The sequence below is a fragment of the Bombina bombina genome, chromosome 4 (assembly GCF_027579735.1).
Source record: "Bombina bombina isolate aBomBom1 chromosome 4, aBomBom1.pri, whole genome shotgun sequence".
NCBI classification, from domain to species: domain Eukaryota; kingdom Metazoa; phylum Chordata; class Amphibia; order Anura; family Bombinatoridae; genus Bombina; species Bombina bombina.
Window position 1 is genome coordinate 285,268,992 of NC_069502.1, and position 15,929 is coordinate 285,284,920.

At 36.3% G+C, this 15,929-nt stretch overlaps 1 protein-coding gene across 1 annotated transcript in view; it reads left to right on the forward strand.

Moving 5' to 3' along the window:
• Positions 1 to 14,046, forward strand: part of TM4SF18 (transmembrane 4 L six family member 18) — a 45,916-nt gene extending 31,870 nt beyond the window's left edge. Inside the window, exons 3-5 of the mRNA XM_053708996.1 lie at positions 3,148 to 3,290; positions 13,590 to 13,770; positions 13,972 to 14,046. Of these exons, the coding sequence (XP_053564971.1) occupies positions 3,148 to 3,290; positions 13,590 to 13,770; positions 13,972 to 13,986 (339 nt within the window). The 3' untranslated portion in view covers positions 13,987 to 14,046. The remainder of the gene's footprint in view (positions 1 to 3,147; positions 3,291 to 13,589; positions 13,771 to 13,971) is intronic.
• The last annotated feature ends 1,883 nt before the right edge of the window (positions 14,047 to 15,929 follow it).

Below are 15,929 nucleotides of genomic sequence, written 5' to 3' on the forward strand. Positions count from 1 at the left end.
ACGAATGAAGGTTCCTTTAAATGATGTCATCCAAGATGGCGTTCCTTGAATTCCGAATGGCTGATAGAATTCTATCAGCCAATCGGAATTAAGGTAGGAAAAATCCTATTGGTTGATGCAATCAGCCAATATAATTGAGCTTGCATTCTATTGGCTGTTCCAATCAGTCAATTGAATGCGAGCTCAATCCTATTGGCTGATTGGATCAGCCAATAGGATTGAACTTCAATCCTATTGGCTGATCCAATCAGCCAATAGGATTGACTCGCATTCTATTGACTGATTGGAACAGCCAATAGAATGCAAGCTCAATTCTATTGGCTGATTGCATCAGCCAATACGATTTTTCCTACCTTAATCCCGATTGGCTGATAGAATCCTATCGGAATTCAAGGAACGCCATCTTGGATGATGTCATTTAAAGGAACCTTCATTCATCGGGAGTCATCAGAAGAAGAGGATGCTCCGTGTCGGCTGGCTTGAAGATGGACCCGCTCCGCTCCGGATGGATGAAGATAGAAGATGCCGCCTGGATGAAGCCTTCTGCCCGTCTGGAGGTCCTCTTTTGCCCTGATCGGATGAAGACTTCTGCCCCTCTGGAGGTCCACTTGTGCCCGGCTGGGTGAAGACGGCTGAAGGTAGGGTGATCTTCAAGGGGTTAGTGTTAGGTTTTATTAAGGGGGGATTGGGTGGGTTTTAGAGTAGGGTTGGGTGTGTGGGTGGTGGGTTTTAATGTTGGGGGGTATTGTATTTCTTTTTACAGGTAAAAGAGCTGATTACTTTGGGGCAATGCCCCGCAAAAAGCCCTTTTAAGGGCTATTTGTAATTTAGTATAGGGTAGGGATTTTCATTATTTTTTGGGGGGGTTATTTTATTAGGGGGATTAGATTAGGTGTAATTAGTTTAAAATTCTTGTTATTATTTTTTTATTTTCTGAAATTTTGTGTTGGTATTTTTTTTGTACTTTAGTTAATTTTATTTAATTGTAATTAGTTTTATTTAATTGTAGTTAATTTATTTAATTATTTTAATTATAGTGTAATTGTAACTTAGGTTAGGTTTTATTTTATAGGTACTTTTGTATTTATTTTAGCTGGGTAGTTATTAAATAGTTAATAACTATTTAATAACTATTGTACCTAGTTAAAATAAATACAAAGTTGCCTGTAAAATAAAAATAAACCCTAAGATAGCTAAAATGTAACTATTAGTTATATTGTAGCTTTCTTATGGTTTAATTTACAGATAAGTATTTAGTTTTAAATAGGAATAATTTAGTAAATTATAGTAATTTTATTTAGAGTTATTTAAATTATATTTAAGTTAGTGGGTGTTAGGTTTAGGGTTAGACTTAGGTTTAGGGTTTAATATGTTTATTATAGTGGCGGCGGTGTAGGGGGACATATTAGGGATTAATAGGTATAATGTAGGTGGCGGCGGGGTCCGGGAGCGGCGGCTTAGGGGTTAATACATTTATTAGAGTTGCGGCAGGGTCCGGGAGCGGCGGTTTAGGGGTTAATAAGTATAATGTAGGTTGCGGCGGTGTAGGGGTGTTTAGACTCGGGGTACATATTAGGGTGTTAGGTGTAGACATTTCCCATAGGAATCAATGGGATATCGGGCAGCAGCGAACATATGGCATCTGCCGCCTCCAGGGCGGCGGATTGAAAACCAGGTTCTTTGATAACTTCCAAAAGTAGACTTTGATAACTTCCAAAAGTAGTCAGATTGTGACGAACTTGCGTTCGGAACATCTGGAGTGACGTAACCATCGATCTGTGTCGGACTGAGTCCGGTGGATCGTATGTTACGTCACTAAATTCTACTTTTGCCAGCCTGTAGGGTTTGATACCTACGGCGAATCAGACTCGCCACAAATACGCTGCGGAATTCCAGCATATTTGCGGTTGACAGCTTAATAAATAGAGGCCTATGTGTGTGTTTAGTGTGTGTGTGTGTGTTTATGTGTATGTGTGTTTGTGTGTGAGGTGTGTGTTTGTGTGCATGGGTGTGTGTGTTTATGTGTGTGTCTGTGTGTTTTGTGTGTGTGGTGTGTTTATGTATATATGCACTATTTATTATCATCACTCAAAGAACTTGATAAATACTATTATTTACTACTTAATAAACAAGTTGTATCAATTCCTGTGAGTGCTAGTGCAAGTCTGTTGAGTGCTAGTGATATATAGTGTTAGTTTACATAACTGCCACAGAATAAAAAGGCAAAAGTTTTAATAATGTTTTACTTTTTGATGGAAATCAATTCTTCAGCAATTCTCAGTCATTCCAACCTCACTGTCAGTGACACTTCTGACTCCTCTCCAAATTGACCTGTTCCTTCCTACCTCCACACATGTGCCTGCCTAGTACCACAATACACTGGAGCAAGTTGAGTGGGTCAGTAATGCAGAGGCAGCCAATAGAAGCTAATCTCTAAGACTGTTAGCCTATTATAGACATCCTATTTTTAATGGGGTTTTCACATTTTTTTTTTAACACACTGTACCATTGCATTCAGAACTTTTTGAAAGGATGTCCCTTTTTCATTATGACTGTTTACTTATTTAATTTTTATTATCTATGTGCACAGCTTGTGCAGGTATTATTTTTATGTCCATCACAGCGCTATGGCATGTGATATCTGCAGCTGTAAAACATATCAGGCCCTGTATTTATAGGCTAAATCTACAAACTTGTGCTCTCAAGTATTTTGATCCCTGAAACATGATTAATGGTTAATAATGTCATATGTGTAAAATAGGTAAAATAATAAAAGAAGCTCAGATTACATCTGACAAAAAAGAGTTAACAGTGCAGAATATATGATACATATTTAATAGGATGTTTGCCTACGAGCACAACTGCTTTGTAGATAACCTTCATCAAAGCTGATTTACAACAATAAAACTCCTGGCAGGGCCCTCTATCCCTTTATCTCCCACAATTGTTTCCTTGCATATTAGTATTTATTGCTGCAGAATCTGTTGGTGCTCTACAAATAACTGATAAAAATAATAATAATATTAATAATAATGTACAGTATATGTGAAAGACCTTCTGACCTTCTTGTATATAGTCACATTCTAAAAGCTACTAAAGAAATAGTTAAAACATGTTTGTATTAAATGTGTTTTTGTTTTCTTGCAGAAGCTGGGATCCCCTGTGTTTGCTATACTAGGTGTAGCCTTCTCCGGATATTCTCTAATTATCTCCTCACTAGGATTATCTCAAGGTCCATTTTGCAGAACATTGGATGGCTGGGTGTACCCATTTAAAGATACATCAGTAGGGTATGATGCAATATTGTCAGTGGGTCTAAGTTATCTATAAGACTTTAACTTCCCATAAGAAATTGCAATGGTTCATTGTTACTTGTAATGGTTCATTGTTATTAGTAATGGTTCATTGTTACTTGTAATGGTTCATTGTTACTAGTAATGGTTCATTGTTACTTGTAATGGTTCATTGTTATTAGTAATGGTTCATTGTTATTAGTAATGGTTCATTGTTACTTGTAATGGTTCATTGTTATTAGTAATGGTTCATTGTTACTAGTAATGGTTCATTGTTACTTGCAATGGTTCATTGTTATTAGTAATGGTTCATTGTTACTAGTAATGGTTCATTGTTACTAGTAATGGTTCATTGTTACTTGTAATGGTTCATTGTTATTAGTAATGGTTCATTGTTACTAGTAATGGTTCATTGTTACTAGTAATGGTTCTTTGTTATTAGTAATGGTTCATTGAAATGTAAATTGATTTCCAATCACTTAAAGCAATGATACCTATATGTTAAATCACTTAAATGTGGTGCAGCATATCTGTAACAAGCTGAAACATCTCTATAATAAATAATATATATTCAGCTTACTAGAGCTACTCATTTTAGTGTCATCATTGTGAAACAAACAAAAAAAAAAAAACAACTTAATCAGTGCTTAGTTCACACTTTGATTTGTTGTGATTGCAAATGATTTCACTGAAATCTCACAATAGTTCATAGTAAACTTTGCAATAGAAAGTGGCTTCTGAGGAAAATGTTGAGGTAAAATATCTTCCATTTTTATTTATAGATGTTCATGTTATATATTCTAGTTAGCTTTTTACAGATATGCTGCATCGCTTTCAAGCGGTTCAACATTTGGGTATCATGTCTAAAAGAATATTTGCTAAAATTAACAAAGATCTATAAGTCTTAGTACTAACTTGAAGTTGCTGCTGTGGTGATTGATATTTTTTTGAAGGTCAATGGACAGCTAAAATGGCACACTACCCCTTATTTAATGAATGATAGGACACCCCTCTTTCAAATGCGAGGTTTAATTATATATTTTTGTAGTAAAGGGGTATTATCGAAGACAATCATCCAGCAGCTGGGCAGACATAGAGACACTCATTTTAACAAGAAGAATGGGCTCTTAAAAATATTTGAGAAATCCATCAAATAAAGCTACCTATGGAACTCTGGTTGGTTTCCAGATCTCTTGGAGTTTAGGGGTAAACCAGGCTTCTTACCACAAGTAAACTTACTGGTCTAAGCTCGTTTTAATAGAGTATTCTTTTTATTTTCAGACAGTGTTTCTGATTTAAAGTATTTCCCTGTCTGAGCATTGATCAATCCTTCACAATTGTTTAGTTACTAACAGATAGATTTAAAAATATCAATGTGGTTTCTGTAAGCATAACTGCAACAATCTGCTTGTCTGGCAAAGCGTGGTATACCTGGTAACCTGTTTTTTTCATACTATTATGAATTCAGTATAGGAACTAAAAAAAGGATAACAAATTTAGTACTCAATTTCCCCTTAATGTCCTTATGTATTTGTACAGGTATGGTATGCATTAATAGAACAACTACAGACACAATAGGGTTCCTCACTATATAACTTCTTGATATTGGAGTATGGTCCTAAAGAGCTTGATCAATACTATACAAAATAAATAACAACAGCAATGATGGCAATCTGTCTCATTGAGTAGCACTAGACCTTTTGATTAAGTAGGTTAATGGTGAAACATGCAATAGGAGGAATGGGGGTTTATTGGGGGCTTTCTACATTTTACTTTAACGCACAATCAACAGAGGATGTCTATGATTAAATATATACTTATGGCGGTTGCGCATATAAAGAGTGATATTAAATAACATAATATACAATAGCAATAACTCAGTATCTTAGTATTTAGTTAAAAAGGACAGTCTAGTCAAAATTAAACTTTCTCAATTCAGATAGGGCATGACATTTTAAACTACTTTCCAATTTACTTTTATCATCAAATTTGGTTAGTTCTATTGGTATTTTTAGTTGAAAGCTAATTTCTAAGCCTTTGAAGGTCACCTCTTATCTAAATGTATTTGATAGTTTTTCACACCTAGTGGGCGTTAGTTCATGTGTGCCATATAGATAACATTGTGCTCACGCCCATGGAGTTACCTAGGAGTCAGTACTGGTTGGTTAAAATGTGAGTCTGTCAAAAGAACTGAAATAAGGGGGCAGTCTGAAGAGGCTTAGATACAAGGTAATCACAGAGGTTAAAAGTGTATTAATATAATAACATTGTTGGTTATGCAAAACTGGGGAATGGGTAATAATGGGATTATATATCTTTTAAAAAAATAAAAATTCTGGAGTAGACTGTCCCTTTAAACACTAACCAATTATGGATTGATAATTCCAGGTTCTATGTAAGAAATAAAACTGAGATTGAGGCCATTAAGGAACAAAACCTACATGTATTAATGGAGAATAAGAGTCAGGAATGGGTGTCTAAACTTGATCATTTAGTTACTAAATATCGTAATGATCTCATTGCTTTCAAAAATAAAAAACTCAGTACTGTTGAAAATGATTACAGAGATAAACATGTATATTAATGGTTATATGGGAAAGATGAAGTGACATATAATAGGCGCCGCAGAAAGACCGCTGCTCCATAACCTGTCCGCCTGCTCTGAGCAGGCGGACAGACATTGCCACAATACAACCCGATCAAGTATGATTGGGTTGATTGACATCCCCCTGCTAGCGGCCCATTGGCCGCGAGTCTGCAGGGGGCGGCGTTGCACCAGCAGCTCTTGTGAGCTGCTGGTGCAATGCTGAATACGGCAAGCGTATTGCTCATCGTATTCAGCGAGGTCTGGCGGACCTGATCCGCAGTGTCGGATAAGGTCTGCCAGACCTTGATAAATATGCCCTATAGTGTTTAACTTAAGTAACAGGCCACTTAGTGAAGTGGAGAAAACTTTATTGAACCGTGGTTTATCTTTCATTCCCACCCCTAAGACTGACCCTTTTGATATGTTGGTTGATGTGCATAGACTGCAACGTCAATTAAAACTTAAGGACCATTTCAGGGATCAGACACCTGTACCTGCCACCTTTAAGAAAACTTCCACTTTTGAACCTCCCAATACCTATACATAAATCAGAAGCTTCACACGCCTGCTTAGCCATGACATTAAGGAGACCTCACAGCAACATATTTATCCTAATCTCAGCACTGATGAATCTAAGGCCCTGTTGGACCTGAGCAATGATACTTCCATCATTGTCCGCCCTGCGGATAAGGGTGGATCCATTGTGAACCAACACTTTACTGATTACAGACATGATGCGCTCAGGCAGTTATCTGATGCCAATGTAAATGTAAAGTTGAGGGGTAATCCTACAACATCTTTTAAAAACACAATTGATGAAGCAGGTATACTCAGTGATCAGGAACTATCATTTCTGGTCACTGAATATCCAAAGGTACCAATATTGTACTTGTTACTGAAGGTACACAAAATCTTGGTAAATCCACCTGGCAGACCGATTGTGTCTGCCAGGGGTTTTGTACTGTCAAGTTTAGCCATCTATATTGACTTTCACCTTCAGCAAGTTGTTAAAAACACCCAGGCTTATCTTCAGGATTCAAAACACAAAGGATATTCCAGCCTCCAAAATTTGAAAAGAACCTTTATTTCCACATGGGGTCCTCAGAAGAAAACATACAACGTTTCAAGCCTATTGAAGGCTCTTAGTCATGTATAATTGAACATACACAGGTAAATGCCTTTATATACCCTCACCTGTTATTCATCTTCATGTGATAAACTGATTACACAACAGTGACATCTTGTGGATGTAAAAATTAATGCATCACATAATTATTTTCATCACAGGAAGAGAACAAGTATATACAAAAAAAATTGAAAAAAACATAAAACCCATGTATATTTTTAAAAAGAGGTATAATGCACATTATTAGCAGAAAAAAAACAAACAACACTTTTGTTTTTACATATTATCATTACAACTGAATGAATTAAGAAAAATAGACTCCAATCAAAATCCTTATTCATCCCTTTGGGCATCAATGTCTCTAACTTATATATCCAGAACATCTCTCTGGTTTTTAACAATCATTCCCTATCTCCACCTCTCATTGGCCTATCCACCTGTTCTATGATTTGAAATCTAAGTTGGCTGATGTTATGACCCAAAGAGAGGAAGTGAGAGGAGACTTGATTGGAGTCTATTTTTCTAAATTCATTCAGTTGTAATGATAATATGTAAAAACAAAAGTGTTGTTTGTTTTTTTCTGCTAATAATGTGCAATATACCTCTTTTTAAATATATACATGGGATTTATGTTTTTTTTTTTTTTTTTTTTGTATATAAAGTACTTGTTCTCTTCCTGTGATGAAAATAATTCTATGATGAATTAATTTTTACATCCACAAGATGTCACTGTTGTGTAATTAGTTTATCACATGAAGATGAATAACAGGTGAGGGTATATAAAGGCATTTACCTGTGTATGTTCAATTATACATGACTAAGAGCCTTCAATAGGCATGAAACATTGTATGTTTTCTTCTGAGGACCCCATGTGGAAATTAAGGCTCTTTTTAAATTTTGGAGGCTGGAATATCCTTTGTGTTTTGGATTGTGCTTTGGGACTTGGCAGGTCCTTTTATTCCGTGCCCCACAAGGACTGGTGTGCTGCTTTTCCAAACTTCTCAAGTAATTATCTTCAGGATTCCTCTAGTATGATTAAAATACTTATGGATTACACAAATTTACAAGGTAATGATGTCCTGGTCACCATGGACGTTGGCAGTTTGTACACTGTGATCCCCCATGCAGAAGGGGTCGAAAGCTGTCAGGTCCATGGTGACTGGGAACACTTCATACAGTGGTCCCCCGATTGAGTTCTTGTGTGAATTATTAACACTCTGTCTAGAGAAAAATTACTTTAAATTCAAAGGCGACTATTTCTTCCAGGTTGCAGGCACCTCCATTGGTTCAAACGTGGCACCCACTTACGCTAATTTGTACATGGCTTGGTATGAGCAAGAACTTATGAAACCATTTGGCCATCCTAATGTACAGTATTACACACGTTACATCGACGATGACTTCTTAGTGTGTAGAGGTAGCGAATGTGAGCTACATTCACATTTGAACTCCATGGCAAGTCCTATCAGATTCAAACTTAAACATGATTTATGCACTGTGCACCTTTTGGATCTCAATATCTTTAAGATTGATGCCTGTGATCAATACCAGTTTGGTACATCGTTATATACAAAACTGACGGATCACAAATCTTTGTTAGATGCTAGAAGTTTTCATCCCAGGCATCAAAAGAAGGGGATTATTACCTCGCAGCTCACCCGGGTTATCAGGAATAACAGTGAGAAACCAATTATGCAGACACAATTGATGGAGATGGGTGAGAAACTCTCTTCAAGGGGCTATGCTAGAGAAAAGATCGGAGCCATCCAGGAGAGGTTGCTGAACACTGATGTTGTTGTGAATACCAATAACATAGCCACAGTTAATTCTGGACCACAACTTAATCTGATCACCACATATGTACCCAGATGTGACACCCTGGCAAAGGCTGTGCGGTGACAATGGCCGATTGTGGAGACGGACACTACACTTCCATTTCAGAGGACGACTGCCCTCAGGATAGTGTATCGTAGGGCGAGCAACCTAAGAGATCTGTTGGTCAAAACCGACCCTGTAAATCACTACAATAAGAAAAAATGGTTGAAATCAGCTAAGATGGGCTGTTTCCCATGTGGTAGTTGTATTACCTGCAATGGTATGCTTAGGGGCACCTAGTTCCAACACACAACAACCACAGATATACGATACACCATAGGTTGTCCTGCACTTGTAAATTTGTGGTTTACATGCTGATATGCCCATGTTCGAGGGTATACATCAGGAAGATGGTAACTACCTTCCATGAGCGGATGGCCTGTGCTATTTGTGAGGCATTTACTAAGGGTGAATCTGACCAGCCTGTGGCACGCCACTTCATCAAGTTCAAACATGGAGTTTCAAGCCTACGATCCATGTTGCTCGACCATGTAACCCCCATGACTAGGGGTGGCAACCGAGCAAAAAAACTGCTACAATTGGAAAGCAAGTGGATCTATCGAATGGACACACAAATCCTAAGGGGCCTCAATACCTCATTGGATTTCAGCCCCTTTTATTAAGAGAAGTGATATATGAGCTGAATACAGAATGGGTCCTCACTGTTTGAGAAAGTTTCTATACATGCTCTATTGGGCTTTGGAGTAGTCCAAAGTACTCAATACAGATTTAGGGTGTATATGCAATATACTGTCTTTATGGTTGGTGATGTGGCCACATATTTATAAAAATTGGCTTCATAAATTTAGCCCCACTTTTCATCCGGCGTGTTTGTATAACATATCCCATCATGTTTGGTACTATTTGGTATATGGGCCTCAGATTGGGTGTGTTTATAGCGTGCACGGTTTGTATTTTCATTGCACACTGTTTGCTGTCTTACCTGTGGGGCTTTATTTAAGGCACTAGTGATTCATAATAATGCAACATGCTGATTATAATGTGTTACATGTTAAGCGCTTATGCAATGTTACTCCCCACAGCCTTTTAAGTAACAGCAACAATGTGTGTTATGAGGGTATATATGTGTATACTATACTATACTATACTGTATACTTTTCCTTTAGTACCATAATAGCCAGCATTGTATACTCTGAAGTTGTGTACACCACGTTGCTATGGCAATGTAGTCACGTACGTTATGATGTCGTGAGCGATGGCGCTCGTGGATGACGTCACTCACATGTGCTGAATGGCGGTACGCTATTGCTGTATGATGGGTATAAAAGGTCAGGTTTTATGTATGTTTGTCATTGCTTTTAGGTTTTCTTTGCTGTATTTTGACATTTGACAAAGGCGCAGCAATGTGCCGAAACGTTATGTCGTTTTAACTTTAACTCAACAAACTGTTTTTTTATTCAAGACCATTGAGTGCCTGTGCATTTGGACTGTGCTATATATATATACAGTATATATATATATATATATATATATATATATATATATATATATATATATATATATATATAGTGAGTCAGGTGCACTCTCACAAACAGTTCTTTAAATGCCAGGGTGCTAGAGAAAGGATAAGATATGGCAAGTAGGAAACAGCACTCTCTGGTCTTCGTAAATAAGTAAATTTATTAAGTGACGTTTTGGGGAATGCTCCCCTTCATCAGGTCATTAATTTTAAGAGATTGTAATCTAGATATAGGGGCTTTTCTGGATTATCCAATGCCAGCCTATAGAGAGAATGAAAAAGTGAGACATATTTGTCAAAGGGAGTAGGAGATTTTTTTTTTATCTGATACATAGATTAACAAATGCTGTATATTTAATAAATGCCCATGTGGGTTAATTTATATAGGAGAGACCAGTAGAGAGATAAGAGAGCAAATAAATGAACATAAATGGTATATTAGATGCAAAAATATAGAGGCCCCTATCTTACTTATTAAATTCTGACTCCAACAGCAGTCAACTTAGATTTCAAGTGGTTGAGAGTTGATATTCCAAAGAGGGGAGGCGACAGGTAACACCTATTAAAGGTCAGATAAATGTATTAGCTATATCATCTTCGAACATTAACTCTGAAGTACCTTTATCAAGATTTTTACTGATCTTTGTTTGTATAGATTAATTTGATGCTGTGCAAAATTTACTCAACTTTTAATAATGTAAATATATGTTTTATTAAAATGTTTTTATAGATAATATATTTATTTTATTTGAGGTATTAGTACACAAACTGGTTAAAATAATAAAATAACTTTTTTCTTGGTGGTTATAATAATTTTGACCTTGTGGTGCAGCTGCTACAGCAGAAATTGTGAAACATAAGAGACTATAAAAGGCATAAGTGAATGTGTAGTCAAAAAGACTGTATAGCAGTTGTTATGCAAATTTGTTTGTGGGTTGGTGGGAACTCCATTATATATTCTCAGACAATTATAAATTCATTGATAGTACCATTTTTTATAGCCGACTTATTGATGATTTGATATTTATTACTGATAATTTGAGCTGTGACCATTTTACTCTTGCTAATTTCTTGTATTATCTTAATGATAATATTGCAGAACTGAAATTCACTGGGGAAATTTATGTCAAAGTGAATTTCTTGGATCTTACACTTGTCAGTGAAGCAGAAACAGGTAGTATAGTCTCCAGTACTTATCAAAAACCAACAGCGGGTAATACCATACTCCATGCTCAGTCAGCTCATCCCCACACTTGTTGAACTCCATTCCTAAGAGTCAGTTCCTCAGATTGAGAAGGAATACAAATAATGAGAGTATATACAACCAATCAGAGGAACTAAAATCTAGGCTTCTCAAAAGAGGGTATAAAGAGTCATTGCTTAACTCAGCCCAGGAGGAAGCGAGAGATGGCCATACATTAAATAAGAAACATAGCAACTAATTTACAGAAGGATTGGTAGTCTTTTGTACTCCATATTCTATACATTATGATAAGGTCATTTATATTGTAAAGAAAGATTTGAAACTTTTGAGTAATGACAATTATCTGGCACCGTATGTTAGTAAATGTAAATTTGTTTCTAGAAAACTGGAAAGCTTAGGTTCCAAATTATCGCCAAGTATGGTTCAAACAAACAAAAATACTAATACTAGAAAGTGGTTACATAGGAAAGATAACTTTAAATGTAACAATTTCAATTGCATAGCCTGCCAAATAGTAACATTGGGTAACAGTTTTGCTTCCTCAGTAACTAATAGGTCATTTGAAATCAATTTTTATGCATCATGCAGAACCAAAAGGGTCATAAACCTAATTACTTGTAATCATTGTAATTCACCATATGTTGGCCAAATCTCTTGTGAATTCGGAGATAGGGTAAGGGAACATAATAGGGACGTCAAGAACTTTAAAGGGACACTGAACCCAGATTTTTTTTCTTTTGTGATTCAGATAGAGCATGACATTTTAAGCAACTTTCTAATTTACTCCTATTATCAATTTTTCTTCATTCTATTGGTATCTTTATTTGAAATGCAAAAATGTAAATTTAGATGCTGGCCCTTTTTGGTGAACAACATGTTTCAGCATCTTATCATACTTAGACATTTGTTTACTTTTTCTCATTTAAACTGATGCTGCAGGGATGGGGCTCCTTAAATTGGCATGTTTCAATTTCAAATGTATTGTGCCCTTTCCTTTTGTATACCTCTTTTAAGGTTTTATTTAACTATTTACAGCGTATCCTATTCCAAAGTTGTTATAATACCATGAACAAGTTTTTCTAGGATTTTGTTCTATAAGTTTTATTTCAATTAATGTTTTTACTTCTTTATCTCACAATACCACCTTTTGCCTTGAAGGGGGTTTGGCCGGTCATGGACCGGATCTTGTGCCTGATTGGCTGTACCCTCTTTAAAGGTGTGAGTTGGATTGTGCTTACCATATCCTATGACTAAGCGCCGATAGAGGCTCGAAACGCGTCAGGATAGCCTTTATCCTAGACCCCTGCTTGTATCTTGCATCATTTATGCATTTTTAAATCTTTTTTTAAATAAAACTATTTTTATTCCCCTTCGAGTGCACAGGATTTCCATTTTTTCAAGACTGTATAGCAGGCTCAAAATGTCTTTTTTTTTTGTTTGTTCAGACGCTGATGAAGTGAAACTGAAATAAAGGTCTATTTCTAAAGAATATATAAAGCTGAAACATTGGATTAATTTGTAAACATTTCAAAACGCACAGATTTCCAAAACTTTACTTGTCATTGGGCAAAATAAATAATGTAATAACTTACAAGTTTTTCTTCTTTGCATGATTACGAGTTTTATAAGGTTTAAAATGTGAATTTTAATGTTTCTTCATGGCACACCAATTTATTTGTTCTGCATTTCATTTTTATATCTGTAACAAATATGTTCCTCATTAGGTATGTTATATGTTCCTCATTAGGTATGTTATATGTTCCTCATTAGGTATGTTATATGTTCCTCATTAGGTATATTATATGTTTTTCATTAGGTATGTTATATGTTCATATGTTTCTCATTAGGTATGTTAAATGTTCCTTATTAAGTATGTTATATGTTCCTCATTAGGTATGTTATATGTTCCTCATTAGGTATGTTATATGTTCATATGTTTCTCATTAGGTATGTTATATGTTCATATGTTTCTCATTAGGTATGTTATATGTTCCTCATTTGGTATGTTATATGTTCCTCATTAGGTATCTTTCTCAGTCTTCCACCTGGTCTCAGTGTATAGAGCCAGCCAATGTTGTGGAATGGAATATCATCTTGTTCTCCATCCTGATAGCCCTCAGTGCTCTTCAAGTGATCATCTGCCTACTCAAAGTAATATATGATCTTAAAATCATTCTGTGTGGAACACATTCAATTTTAGTCCATGTAAGTGGTTTATTGTATCCGTTGATTCACTGCATTCTGTAAAATTACACTATTTGAGTAAATGTAGCTCATTGATACAACTAACGTAAAGAAAGATAGATAGACAGATATACAAAATTGATAAATAATTAGATAGATACTTCATATAGCAAATGCAAATTATTATGTTAATACTTAAATATTTTCAATTCTCTGTTTCAGCCAGAAGCCGTCTAATGTTGTAAGAAACCTTTAGATAAATGACACTGTTGCCTTCATCTTTCAACTGATTTCATGCCAAGAAAACACACAAACATATATAAATTATTTCAATTAGTTCAAGGGTGGTTTCACATGTTATGGAGCATGTTTAACCCTCAGCAAGTTTATACACACTGTCAAAATATGAAATAAATGTAATTGTGTGATTTAAATGTCATATAAACATACTGTATAGTGTTTGACATAATTTGGTATCCTGTAACAAATTCATACTGGGGTTAGTTTTCCCCATTTTACATTTCAAATATTTAGAATAACTTTATTTAATTAGCTTTAATCCAGAGTAGGCATTTTAATGCCAGAGGGTTCCTCCGTTCCTTTATTGGTGTTCCCCAGTTCCACAAATTCTGTAATTGCCTCAAACTGGGTAATTTGAAGCTGTTTCATTGGAACTCTGCTATACAATCTGTTTCTGTGCAGCACATAGGTTAAAGTCAGCCTTTTGCATGTGATCCCACAAAACTCACTTGCCTGTCCCATGTGTTCTCCTCTCAGCAGCTAGTACATTCCAATGCATTAGCCTGGTTCTTTGTGTATACTTTGTCGTGTGGTACCCTTGCAAGATTCGCATCGCTAAACTTTAGCCAACTGAAGTTCCTTTTAAAGTGATTGGAAAGTCAAAATTAAACTTGCCTGATTCAGATAGAGCATGTCATTTTAAAGTGATGGTAAATCCTAGCGTTTCTGAAATGCTAAGATTTACCATTGGACCAAATAAAGGGGTCTTTCAGTCATGAAGTATAAAATACTCTATACTGAAAGATCCTTTATTTGTTTACAGCTTTCACCGCACTGAGCTGCTAATGCAGCCCACTGCAGAACGCTATTTGACTGAGAGGTGACGTTTCCACCTCTTAGCCAATAGCTATGCGGGAAATCGTCCTCTTTATTTGTTCCAATGGTTAATCCTAGCAAACGCTAGGATTTACCATCACTTTAACAGGCCCATTTATCAAGCTCCGTATGGAACTTGAAGGGCCGTGTTTCTGGCGAGTCTTCAGACTCGCCAGAAACACAAGTTATGAAGCAGCGGTCTAAAGACCGCTGCTTCATAACCCTGTCCGCCTGCTCTGAGCAGGCGGACAGGAACCGCCGGAAATCAACCCGATCGAATACGATCGGGTTGATTGACAGCTCCCTGCTGGCGGCCGATTGGCCGCGAGTCAGCAGGGGGCGGCGTTGCACCAGCAGCTCTTGTGAGCTGCTGGTGCAATGTTAAATGTGGAGAGCGTATTGCTCTCCGCATTTAGCGAGGTCTTGCGGACCTGATCCGCAGTGTCGGATCAGGTCCGCAAGCCCTTTGATAAATGGGCCCCCAGGACACTTTAAATTCACTTCTATTTTCAAATGTGCTTTGTTCTCTTGGTATCCCTTGTTGAAAACAAAATAAGCACATATTCTAGATAGCTGCTGATTGGTGACTGCACACATTTGTCTCTTGTGATTGGCTAACTAGATGTGTTCAGCTAGCTGCCAGTAGTGCAATGCTGTCTTTCAGCAAAGAATAACAAGATAATGAAGCAAATTTGATAATAGAAGTAAATTAGAAAGGTGTTTAAAAGTGTATGTTCACTTCAAATCATGAAATAAAATTATGAGGTTTTTTGTCCCTTTAAATATTAGATTTTCTTAATTTTGTTGAAACATACATACAATGCCCTAGGACCAAAAGGTTAAAAAACGTTAATATTGGCAGCATAGCATGCAATGGCACAAAGCACAGACACCTCGTTGAACATCTGCAAATTATATTCTTAATTCAATACAAAACTAGCATCCTTTTTCAGCATCCCTGATGCAAATGTGCTATTCCATCATAAATGCACACCAAAGACTATATGATAAAAGATAGCTCGGACTTTGCAGAATATTTCTGTCCCTTCATATTAAAAAAACAT